This window comes from Danio rerio, chromosome 14 (assembly GCF_052040795.2).
Source record: "Danio rerio strain M-AB ecotype USA chromosome 14, GRCz13ab, whole genome shotgun sequence".
Taxonomy (NCBI): Eukaryota; Metazoa; Chordata; class Actinopteri; order Cypriniformes; family Danionidae; genus Danio; species Danio rerio.
The window spans coordinates 52,627,884-52,641,078 of record NC_141034.1 but is presented as its reverse complement, the minus strand read 5'-3'; the positions used below and the strand labels follow the sequence as shown (position 1 = coordinate 52,641,078).

At 37.5% G+C, this 13,195-nt stretch overlaps 1 protein-coding gene and 1 long non-coding RNA gene across 9 annotated transcripts in view; one reads left to right on the top strand and one right to left on the bottom strand.

Moving 5' to 3' along the window:
- LOC147840923 (uncharacterized) overlaps positions 1-13,195 on the bottom strand; it is an 834,865-nt gene that overhangs the window by 532,052 nt on the left and 289,618 nt on the right. The gene's annotated exons all lie outside the window — the stretch shown is intronic.
- rxfp1 (relaxin family peptide receptor 1) overlaps positions 1-13,195 on the top strand; it is a 210,239-nt gene that overhangs the window by 67,817 nt on the left and 129,227 nt on the right. For all 8 annotated transcript variants that reach the window (XR_015506594.1, XR_015506595.1, XM_087280017.1 and 5 more), the window contains 1 exon segment: positions 7,067-7,216. Coding sequence is in view for 6 of the 8 variants with exons in the window: in XM_087280015.1 (XP_087136141.1) it covers positions 7,067-7,216 (150 nt within the window). In the remaining 2 variants the exon portion in view is untranslated.

Below are 13,195 nucleotides of genomic sequence, written 5' to 3'. Positions count from 1 at the left end.
AGTCATCAGCTCTTATCAAGGGGGGAGTTGTCGAGATCTACCTGAGCTTAAAGCTCCCCTCTCGCCCTGCAAATGGGAGAGAGCCCAGAGCTCAAGGACCTTTTGGGCTCAGGGCTCTCTCCCTCCCAGGACAGCATGCCAATCTTGCTTATAATCAATCATCAGCTAAGTGTGAACTCTTGAAATGGAGGATTATACAGCACCTCTCGTGCTTAAAATGTGTAGATGTGGCAAACAGTTACCTGAAAATTCTATCTCTCAGACTTTACAGTGAATGCTTTAGTTATTTTCATAGCGGACTTGAAGCTAATGGAAGTCTTTTATCCACTCTTGGAAAAGTGTAGATGGTGGATTAAAATTCACCACATGATCAGTAATCAGATGTGCCATTATTTGTAGCTTTAGTTGGTTTCTAAAACAAAATCTGTCAGTGTTTTCATTCGCTCATCTTCAGCGCGTTTCATTTTCACGGTTGTAGCTCAGCTCTCCCTGTCATCTGAATGCAGAAGGCGTTGACTGAGTGATTGACAGCTGATTTTAATCAATCCATTCGCATTCAGTTCTAGAGCAGTGGGCCAATAAGAAAAGCGTGAAGGCGGGCAAGCATTGCAGACTTTTTTTACTGCAGCAAGTTGACATGTCAACTGTTTTAAACTGTTCCTGAGTGCTGCGTTTCAAGTGCAAAGATGCATACTGCCTGAATGTGTCTTAAATACTTTATGAATTTTGTCAAAGTAGACGGTTCAGATGACTCAGGCAAACTGTCCACAGTTTCCTCAACATTTTTAGATTTTGCGAATTTTAAATTCAGAGTCTGCAGTTGCGGTTCTCACATCCAGATGTGTGCTGTATTGATAACTAGTTATACGAGTTATTCGCTGCAGAGTTATGATGTTGCACTCAATTATTTAAAAATACTTACTTTTGTAATATCTTTTTAAAAAATCTGAAAGTATTAGCTTTCACAGACGAGTCTTCGCTGAGGCCATCTTCCAGCCTCCACCACGGCGAATGAAGCTCTGTACAAGACTTTTGGCCAGCGGAGAAATTAAAATGGTCGTGCCCAACTGAGTCTGGTTCTCTCAAGGTTTTTTTTTTCTTCACTCCCATCAGGTGAAGTTTTTTTTTCCCTCTCCGCTGTCGCCACTGCCTCGCATGGTTCAGGATTGGTAGAGCTACGCATCGATGAATTTGCTCTTCAGTGTTTGAACTCTCAGTAATGATTAAATCACACTGAACTGAGCTAAACTGAACTGAACTTAAACACTAAAACCTGAACCACACTGTTCCAGTTACTATGACCATTTATGTGAAGCTGCTTTGACACAATCTACATTGTAAAAGCGCTATACAAATACAGCTGAATTGAATTGAATTGAACTTGTAATACTGAAAAATATATATTATAATCACTGAAATTCAAACAATTTTTAAATCATTCTCCTTGAAGTTATTCTGCGACCCCCAGTTTGAGAACCCCTGCAGTAGACAACAACAGCGTAGGCGACATCTAATGTAAATATATATGGAGTTTTGTCTAATAGAAGAGTTTATTTTGTTGGGGATATCTTTATTAGATGCAATACAAGATAAAGTTTCTTCAGACAGACGCTATAGCTAATGTTACGTATTTATTTTTGTTTTGTATTTCCTTTCTTTGTTTCTTTGCTCTACTCTAGTAGGAGACAATGACCATCACCTATTGCCAAAGATGAACTGCTCACTGATTGGAAGATAAGAAGAGCAGTGGACATTTAAGCAGCATGTCTCCTCTAAAACAGTGTGTTTTGTGTATATGTGCTCTTTTGTGAGGCTTTAGATTTTTGATCCTTCACAGCGCCGGGAAACCCCCCTTTTTAGGTTAATGTCTTCCTCAGAATTAAAAAAAAATGCATCATTATGGGCATGGAGTGCCGCGAGCAGAGGGAGGAGTGGGCGTAGCAGGGGAAAATGAGGGAAGCAAACAATGTCAGTTGGCTCACAAAATGAGACACAAACTGTGAGGAGAACCTTACAAAACATTACAGCAGATTTTTGTTGTTGTTAAAGAATACTGTAGTTTTTTAAAGGCATACTAGTTTGTTAACTTCTGAAAAGTGCTTTTTTTTAAAAAACAAACAAAAAAACAAACTGTTATTTGAATATATCTGTGAGGTGAGAGTGCTAACCACTGAGCCACCGTGCCACCTGTGTTTCAACTCATTTTAAGTACAGTGTGGGCCATTTATATGGATACACCTTAATAAAATGGGAATGGTTGATGATATTAACGTCCTGTTTGTGGCACATTAGTATATGTGAGGGGCAAACATTTCAAGATGGGGGGGGGTGACCATGATGGCCATTTTAAAGTCGGCCATCTTAGATCCAATTTTTTTGTTTTTTCAATAGGAAGAGAATCATGTGACATATCAAACTAATTGGGAATTTCACAAGAAAAACAATGTTGTGCTTGGTTTTAACATAACTTTATTCCTTCATGGGTTATTTACAAGTTTCTGACCACTTATAAAATGTGTTCAATGTGCTGCCCATTGTCAATGCAACCCCACTGTTTACACACTGATAGCAACACCGCAGGAGAAATGCCAGCACAGGCTTCCAGTATCCGTAGTTTCAGGTGCTGCACATCTTGTGTCTTCATTCAACTGGCCCTTAATGACCAATCCACTTTTCAGGAAGCTGTTCATATAGGAACGGACACAACACCCATAATGTGGTGGTGCACCATCTTGCTGGAAAAACTCCAGAAACTTGCCAGCTTCTGTGCATAAAGAGGGAAACACATCATCATGCAGCAAATTCAAATATCAAGTGGCATTGAGGTTTCCATTGATAAAGAATGGCCCCACTATCTTTGTTGTCAACGGTGTGAAGATACAAGATGTGCAGCACCTGAAACTACGGATACTGGAAGCCTGTGCTGGCGTTTCTCCTGCGGTGTTGCTATCAGTGTGTGAAGAGAGGGAGGAGAGAGTTGCATTGACAATCCATGACAATGGGCAGCACATTGAACACATTTTATAAGTGATCAGAAACTTGTAAATAACTCATAAAAGAATAAAGGTGCGTTAAAACCAAGCACCCCATTGCTTTTCTTGAGAAATTCCAAATAAGTTTAATGTGTGAACTGACCCTCTTCCTATTAAAAAAAAAAAAAAAAAACAGAAGTTGGATCCAAGATGGCCAATTTCAAAATGGCCACCATGGTCACAATCCATCTTGAAAAGTTTGCCCCCTCACATATACTAATGTGCCACAAACAGGACGTAAATATCACCAACCATTCCCATTATATTAAGGTGTATCCATATAAACGGCCCACCCTGTAGTTTAAACAAGCAGCAAAATTTTTTTAATGTGCTTTGCTGATTCATCTATTACGCAAGTGTGTATTTCGTCTTATTTCTAACTTTTCACCAAGATCCTTTTCAAGCATATTTCATTTCTCTGTGTTGCATAAACTCAGCCTAGACCTTTGCTGCTTTACTCCAATTCAGAAAATAAATAAAGAAATTAAAAAAGCTAGCTTGTGACAAATAGCTCTGTACATTCTGCCCCCGAGGTTTAGCTACACTATGGCAATTCTTCATGTTGACACGCATCTACTTCTTCTGTCGGGCTGTTTGTTCATATATCTATAGGTTGCCTTGAGAAGGACTTGTAGTCCTTTGAGTCATACAGAAAGGTATTAATGAAGCGCCGAGAGAAGAACAGATTTTATCAGTCACAAGAAAAGTAGCAATGCAGTATAAGAGCTTTGAAAGTGGTCACATTTCATACATTTTATATATAAAAAAACGTGTAAGAGATTTTTATTATGACTTTAGATAAATGAAAACTCGATGAGGGAATATAGTGCAAAACTTACTATACTGTTTGATGTATACAGTCAGAATTATTCATTAGCTTTCTTGCAACTTTATTTATCATGCCTGCATTGTGTTTTAACAGAAGGCTTAGCGATATTGCAAAAAATATCACAATATTGTTTTTTTAAAAATCCATTTAGGAATTTTAGGATTTTCTTTATTTAACCACTTTATTTTAATTGACCAACATTACTAAGGCAAATAGTTTTGTTTGTCAATAACAAGTATATTTATTCATAATATCTGATTTCTTTATAATAAAATAAACAAAAGTGTTAAAGAGACTCTTACACTTGATAAAAAAATGTTACATAGGCCGCATTTACACTGCACTGTTCAAGTGACTCAATTCAGATTATTTTTTTCTCCCATGTGGCACAGATCCGATATGGCCCATGTTCGTGTAAGCAGGAACAAATCACATGGATTGTGATTTACTCAAATCAGATTCATGCCTTCATATGTGGAAATTTTCCGATATGAATCGGATCTGTGTTCTCCCCATTTAAAGTTACAAATATTGGCGTCTCTAGCGTTCATGAGGTGATATGATTCGCCAGTCGAGATCAATCCAATGTTTTCGGAGAGAGTGCTAAAAGACTCCTAGTGAATCAGCCGTTTAATGGCTCGAATCTCGATGCATTGCATTCAATGTGTGTTCAGTGCAAATGAACGCTAAATGTAAAATCTAACCTCATAGATCTTTGCCAAAGAAGATCGACTTTACAAAGTTTAAGCTGAAACTTCAGCTCATGACAAATGACTATTGCACAGGTGGGCATCACAAAGTAAATCAGCACATAACAAGAGTGAGCATTCACAATGACACAAACCCAAACCTTTGAAGAGTGGCAGAAGTGAGACTTTTCTGCCTTTCTTTTGTCCGATCTTTCTGGTTATTATTTTAACATGCGTATAAAAGCAATAATGCAAAACATTTCTTACTGCAATGCTTCAGTTTTGTTTAATGCAAACCATAGATTTATTTGTCGTAATGTAACAGTTGGACTTTTTATTGCACATAACTCGCATTCAAGCACATTCAAGGCATCATGATAATGTTATTCCTGGTTAGTATTATTATCATCATCGTCATCATAATATTTTATAATTATTAGACATTAATTTTGCAATTATTGCACAAATATCAATAGGTCATAACAGAATTAGTCAGTTGTTTCTGGTTTTTGTTAGTCTTGATTGATGATGTTTTCAAATACAATAAATCTGTTAATATACAATTTGCAGTGGTGCTCATTCATTTTTGGTGGGTGGTCCTAAATGTTTTATGGTGCTCTTAAAATTTTTGAAGTTGGGAGCAACGGTGCTATTCATTGTTCTATTATTTATTTACAGTGTAAAATTGTTTAAATGTCAAAAATGTTTCTTATTTTTTAGCACAAAGGGTGAAATGGACTATTGTTTGTTTTTAATATTATTTTGTGCTGTAATAATTGGTTACTGATTTTCTGAACTAGTGGTGTTTAGAAGTTAATGAATGCATAATAATCATGATAACCATGAAACCGTGATTATTTCTCAGACTATAATCGTTGCATCCCTAGTTGAATGACTACATAACCCCCTATGCTAAAAACTCTTTCAGATGGGGAGCCAGTGGCAGGGATGCACAAGAAAAGAAACCAAAAAGCTCTGCCGACATCCTTTTTTGTTTACAATCTCCTCACTGCTGTTACACAGCACTCATGTCGTGTGTGCTGGTATTCTGACCTGAAGTGACAAGCGCGAGTGCATGGTTTCCTTTACAATTTTCTATTGTGTTTCTCGTAACTACACAGCAAAGCCCTCTGAGTAAAATTTACTAGGGCTGTAACAATGAATCAATTAAATCGATAAAAATCGATTACTAAAGGAGTTGGCAACGGATTTCATAATTGATTTGTTGTGTTGCGCGACGCAGGCTTGATTGATTATTAAAAAAGCACTTTTGTTGCAGCATGGAGCGGAACTTTGGCACGTTGGCTGGCACTGAGCCAAAGAAAGACGTGTCGTAGTATCACAATTACGCAGTGTTTTAACTGGATATAAATTAATTGTGGGAAATCAGACTTTATTAGCACATGTTACAACTACCCTCTGTCTCTTACAACTTGCCCCACAGGTGTAGTAAATAGTAAAATTTTTACTCCCGGCACTATTGGAAATACTGCTTAAACCATAGGTCCGGCATACTTTCAGTGCTTGTTTGTATAGGACAGGGGTTCTCAAACTTTTCAGCCCTGGACCCCCAAAATAACACTGCCAATGACTCGCGACCTCCACTACTTTCGTAAGTGGTTATAATCATACAAATGTTGCACACAACACTCACACAAACCAATCAGCCTATACAAACACAAGCATATTGACAACACAAAAAAAGTGCAACAGTCCCATATCATTTTTATTATGATTATTTTATATTAACCTCATCTAATTAGACTGGTGGGCACAATATTTAAGTTACATCCCAAGTCTTTTCTTGGTTTAATTTTGGAGACTGCCACTTACACATCATATTCCATGTTTAGTGTCCTGTATGTATTTTAAATGTAAGCGAGTGCTGTAACGGTGTCAGAAAGTTTAGCTAGTGCTGTAGAATCTGGTGCACTGACGCTATTGCTTTGTCATTGCTTTGTCATTAATCTAATGTAAAAACCCTAAGGGTTGTCATCAATGTAAAAAAAAAAAAATTAATAAAAAAAAAAAATAAAAACCAAAGGCTGATGGCTTTTTGTTTGGATACTGTATTTTTTATGTAACTATGTTTTATCTTCTGTAGGTTATGGATTAGCAATGGTAATCATAAAAGTTTATTCAAATTTTTGCAAATCACCAAGTGACCCCCTCTCATTGTCCCGCGACCCCCCCCCCCCCCCCCCCCCAGGGGGTCCCGACCCCCACTTTGAGAACCACTGGTATAGGAGAGGCTTGTCTGTTGTTGACAAAAAAAGAAGGTTTGTCTAACCCTATTACTTTCATTATTTTGCCAAAACCAAAATGCGTTCCTTTGTGCGCTGTTCTCCCCTAATCAATTTTCTAAAAAGTGTTTAATGCAGAACTTTTTTTATTTAGTGTTGTTATGAAACTGTACTTTTTGGACAAAGTACTTCTAGGAAGCAGACAAATGCAACCTGTGGCTGAAAGGATAATGCCTAATTTCTTTCTCCCGTCTGTGTTTTTCTCTTCTGAAGTGGTGCTGACCATGTTTAATGTATCAGAGGATCAGCCCTACTGCCCGCTGGGATATTTCCCCTGTGGAAACCTCAGCACCTGCCTTCCTCAAGTGCTGCACTGCAACGGCGTGGATGACTGTGGAAATCAGGCAGACGAGGAAAACTGTGGTCAGTTCAGATTCACTTCTGTCTCTCTCATGTCCAAACCTATGTGTGCTTGATTTTTTTTTTTTTTTTTTTTTTTTCATTTTTAAATATTTCCCAAACTTTATTTTACAGATTCAGGAGTGTTTCACAGTATTTCCTATAATATGTTTTTCTTCTGGAGAAAGTCTTATTTGTTTTATTTCGGCTAGTATGAAAGCAGTTTTTAATTATTTTAAGGTCAATATTATTAGCCCCCTTGAGCAATATTTTTTTTCGATAGTCTATGGAAAAAAAACATTGTTATACAAAGACTTGCCTAATTACCCTAACCTGCGTAGTTTACTTAATTAACCTAGTTTTAATTTAATAATAAATTTTGCTTTAAATGTCACTTTAAGCTAAATACTTGAAAAAATATCTACTTTATGTACTTTCATTATCGCTAATATAAATTAAATCAGTTGTTAGAAATGAGTTATTAAAACTATTAAGTTTAAAAATGTGTTAAATGCATTAAACAGAAATTGTGGAAGGAATATACTGGGGGGCGAATAATTCCGACTTCCACTGTATGCATGTGCTATATATGTTTGAAATCACAATTATTTGTCCTCTGATGAACATTTTTATACTTTCAAAAATCCCCAAGTGCACCAAGTGGGAGAGCATTTTTCCAACACATTTTAAAACAATAGTTTTAAGTGTAATAGCTAATTTAATTGGTTATTGCCTTGATGGCACCCCAAAATATTTGACTAGTTATTTTGCTTTATCTTAAAGTGAAATTTAAAGGCTTATGTTAATCAGGTTAACTAGGCAAATTAGGTTATTAGGCAAGTCATTGGATAACAGTGGTTTGTTTTGCAGATAGTTGAAAAACAATCTTAAGGGGGCTAAAATTATTGACCTAAAATTATTTTTCAAAATTTTAGCCCCCCCCAACTAACAGAAAGAAGACTTTCTCCGAAAGAAAAGCATTTATTTTTGTATTGTAACAGTAAATTGTTACAAATATATGGGTTTCGACAACAAATTGGGACTTTATGTACATATTGGAAAACATTTAAAATAAGGTTTTCATTTTTGCTTTTGAACACACTAATGTTTAACTCGTTTTCAAGAGTTCGCACTTGGATAATGCTTGACTATTTAAGCAAGTTTGGCATGCTGTCCTGGGAGAGAACCCTGAGCTCGGAGATAGATAAGCTCAAGGCTCCCGCCTGGTCAATAAGCATTAGGAGGGATTTGAGATCAGGTAGTTCTCGATAACTTCCCAAAATAGACCGCTAACTGCACTAGTTTGTAGTAAGAGCTTGTGACTAACTTTTGTTGCATGGTTTTTGAGTGCTGGAGGAGACCGGAGTACCCGGGGAAAACCCACGGAAACACGAGGAGAACATGCAAACTCCGCACAGAGAGTATTGATTGGCTCAGCTAGTATTTGAACCAACAACCTCCTTGCTGTGGGGCAACAGTGCTAGCCACTAAGCCATCGAGAGAGAAGGGATGGATTGGGGGGAGAGTGTTCCAAAACGAAGATGAGGAATGAAGTTTAGCTGGATATTTATATTGAGTTTAGAGTGATCTAATTGGCTAGTTAGTGATTAGTGATAGGGATCAGCTGTAGTCAATCCTATCACGTGCTCCTCTCGAAATTAGTTTAAAAAACTTCACTTAAATGAGTATTTTGAACAAGCAGTGAAAATCCTTTTTTGTCTTCTTACTTTTGTTGCTTGTTTAAACGAATTTATAATGAGTTGAAACAAAATTCCTAAGTTTTTTTGGGGGACAACAAGTTGTTTTATGATCATGCCACTTAAATTTTTTCCTTTTTTTTTTAAAAGCACACACTTTTATTGTTATTGTGAATGCACACAAAAAAGTAGACACCTAACAGATTCGACTGATGTTTTGCTCTTATCTGTATGATCAAAACTGAACGTGTAATTTAAGTTCTTTTTGGAGTTATCAGGAGAAGACGCCTCAGAACGCGTATACGCGGCCTTCGACCCCTGGGAGTTAACTTAATCGATTTGTGTAGGGAAACATGAAGGAATAGTATGAAACCCTGCATTTTTTTACAATAAAGTAAGAAAAAAGAATCATACAAAGTATGGTAATGTGATCTAAATGCATGAAAGTTTGTCTTCACTGAAAGCGTATATATCATATCATACATATATCATGCTACCTTAGGGTTGGTAATGAGTGACCTTTCATCATTTTACACTGCAAGAAGAGGTGGGGGTGTTCCTTACTGTTACTATCGGGGGAGGGATACAACTGGAGGTAAGACCCAATATGCAGGTTTATTCAATGTCGTCAAGCAAGCAATGGTCAAATCAGGTACAAACAGGTATGTGTAGGCAAATCCAGAGTCGTAATCAAAGTACAGGCAATAGGTCGTAAGGCTGGCGGCTAAACAGGATAACAAGGGTATACTAGGCTAGGATCAAGACACGGAGAAACAGACAAGGAGAAACGCGTTGTAAAGTCACTAGAAGCGAACAAGGCTCTGCCAACTGGAAGAGTTCAAGAGTAGCTTATGAATGGTGTGTATTCAGTATCTGACAGGGTTCAGCTGGTGATTGTAATCAGGCTAGATGAATGAACAGGTGTGCGTGTCTGGGAGAAGTGCATGTATGAAAATGTAGTCCAGGAAAAGGCGGAAGTGTAGTTCATGGTTATAGTGGAAACCGTAACACTTACTGTATCAATAAAGAAAAAGTGCATATGCTGTGGTTTATCTTTTTTTGGGGGGATGATGATAGTGATGTTAGCGATCTCCAAATTAAAGGGGGGAGAGAGGATGCATGATAGACACGCTGTGTGACCTGTAATAAACACGCCCCCATGTCACGTCAGCTTGGCTTGCCAAGCAGGAAAAAACAGGCTTGTGGAAGTGCTTATGAACTGCAGATACAGGAGACCCGTCGACAGAACTTACCCTCTCCTCTTTCAATGAAGTCGCTGGTGTGTAAGCATTTTGGATTTCCAGTGAGTTATGTTGACAATGTTCGTGATGTCGACAAAAAAAACACAGTTTCCCAAGCTCTGCTATGTATGTATTAGGGTTCGTCCGATAGACAACACCGGCATCGCGATCCTCCGCCTGCCCCCGTTGCAAATCCGCTCGCGAAAAGTACACACTCAGGCCCTGTTTACACTGTCTTTGTTTTTAAATGGCATTTTAGAACGACAACAATTTGACATCCACAGTGGCGTGTAGCATTTCTGAGCAGCCCTCCTTCCTCTCTACCTCTGACACACACACACACACACACACACACACAGACACAGACGCACACAGACAGCCATGGGCTCGAGACAGCAGGTCCAGGCAGTCAGAGGACTGCTTCAATCTTTCACTCACTTGTACTTAATCATTTTAGCGAACACCTCAGATACTGTTGGCTGGTTCCTATTGGTTGTGCGTCTTTTTTACCGATGCCATTATAACGACACAGATCACTGCCTATTCACGAGTCCCGCAGAAAAAGTGATTGACAGGTGGTAATTATGTGTGTACCTTGCCTTTATTCATTTACTGTATGATTTGTTTATGGGTAAAACAAAGACCATGCAGGTTAGGTAGTTTAAACAGTAGGCTACAAATAATTAATTGGTCATTAATTAATTAATTATTCATAATCGAAAATCGAATCGAATCGTGCCTTTTGAATCGAAAATGTAATCGAATCGAGGATTTGGAGGATCGTGACACCTTTATTATTTCCCCCTTCATCCTAAGGGTCTGGGGAAAGTAAACAAGGGTGTACAAATAAATAAGCAACCTTCCTCGAGAAGATCAGCATGATGCGTCATGTAAAAATAAAACCATAACTCATCATAATTAGCAAATACCTGCTCTATTTCTGAATGGATTTGGATTTTTATTCATGCGTGTATAGCAGCACTGGAGCTTTTTGAGTGTCACTCAGCTTGTTCTTGTTTAACCATTTCAGATTGACTGTCAGGCTTTGAATTAGTGCCTTTTTAGTCTCTTTCTCTCTTTGAACAGTTGAAATAGTCACTGTACTGTATAGTGGCAAGTGATCGACTCAAAGGAGTTCATTCAGATACACTGATTCTTTGAGAAAGTGGTTCAGTAAAGCTGATTTGTTCTGTAAAGGCAGTTTTCTGTTTTCATCAGAGACATTCTGCGGATTTGTTTGGAATTTAATATCCAAAGCAATGCACTTGTACATAAGCAATATCTCATAATTAAGGTTGAAAGGCCACTCAAATTCCCATCGACACGTTTGACTGATTTGTGAAGGAGAGCCGCAGTAATCACAGAAATAAATTATACAGGAGAAATCACAGGAATTAGTTTAATGTTTATATGTTTGGAGTAAAAATGGGTAGATTTTAAATTTGAACTATATTTTGCAACGTTTCTTTGCACTAAATAAATGCAGCCTTGGACAGTAGAATAAGCATCTTTAAGAAACATTAAAACGTCTTGCAAATCCTAAAATTTGAAGAGCAGCTGAATAAATAAAACAGAATACTGTACATTAATATTGATTTTATATTTTTTTGCATGTCAAAAGACCCTGATAAGCTGATAGAAAATAATATTTTGAAGCATTTTGAATTACAAGGACATCAAATATGTCCTTTTAAACCACTTTTATAGTATGTAGGAAGGTATGTATGTATATACACTTCCTGACAAATGTCTTGTCGCCTATCCAAGTTTTAGGAACAACACATAACTTGACTTCTAGTTGATCATTTGCTATCAGAAGTGGTTTATATGAAAGGCAAAGGCCTCTAGATTACACTTATTTTACCAAAATAAAATATAATTAGATTAGATTAGATTCAACTTTATTGTCGTAACACATGTACAAGTACAATGCAACGAAATGCAGTTTAGGTCTAACCAGCAGTGCAATAGCAGCAAGTGCAGGATACAGGAATAAGTTATAAAGTGCAGTTATAGAAAACTATGGTGATATTTACAGATGGGATGGATGTACTATGGACATTATATACAGGTTGGACAAGCTATGAACAGATTTACAATATATGAATATATGTGCAGGTTGCTATTAATAATCAGTAGTGTGTAAAATATAATCATGCCTTGATTTGTGAATATTTTATTAGGAGAGTAAGATCTGACTTTGCTTAGACAAAGTCTTGTCCCTTAACAGAAATAATGTCCAGTATTGAATGTAAAGTCATGCTGCAGTGGAAAAAAATTAATATTGTGTCTGACTCCATCATGAGCTTGGAGGACTGCATCCATACATCTCTGACATGACTCAATCACTCATTAATATTGTCATCTGGAATGGCAAAGAAAGCAGGATTCCCAGAGTTCATCAAGATTCTTTGGATTCATCTTCAATGCCTCCTCCATCTTAGCTCAGACATGCTCAATAATGTTCATATCTGGTGACTGGGCTGGCCAATCCTGGAGCAGCTTGACCTTCTTTGCTTTCAGGAGCTTTGATGTGTAGGCTGAAGTATGGGAAGGAGCGCTATCCTGCTGGAGAATTTGCCCTCTCCTGTGGATTGTATTGTAACGGGCAGCACAAATATTTTGATACCTCAGGCTGTTGATGTTGCCATCCACTCTGCAGATCTCTCGCATGCCCCTATACTGAATGTAACCCCAAACCATGATTTTTCCTTCACCAAACGTGACAGATTTTTATGGGAATCTTGGGTCCATGCTGGTTCCAGTAGATCTTCTGCAGTATTTGGGATGATTGGGATGCAGTTCAACAGATGATTCATCAGAAAAATCTACCTTCTGCCACTTTTTTAAATGATCAACTGGAAGTCAAGATATTATTTGTTGCTCTTACAACTGGGAACTACCTGACTTTTGTCAGGTAGTGTATGTATGTACAGTGTTCATGAGTTCACACCACACAAATCTATCTTTTAAAATAATATTTGCTATAGGAAGCTCAACAATAGTATAGTTGTACATATACTGTACATTAAATTAGCCAAAACTGGAGCTGATCTAAAAAATTA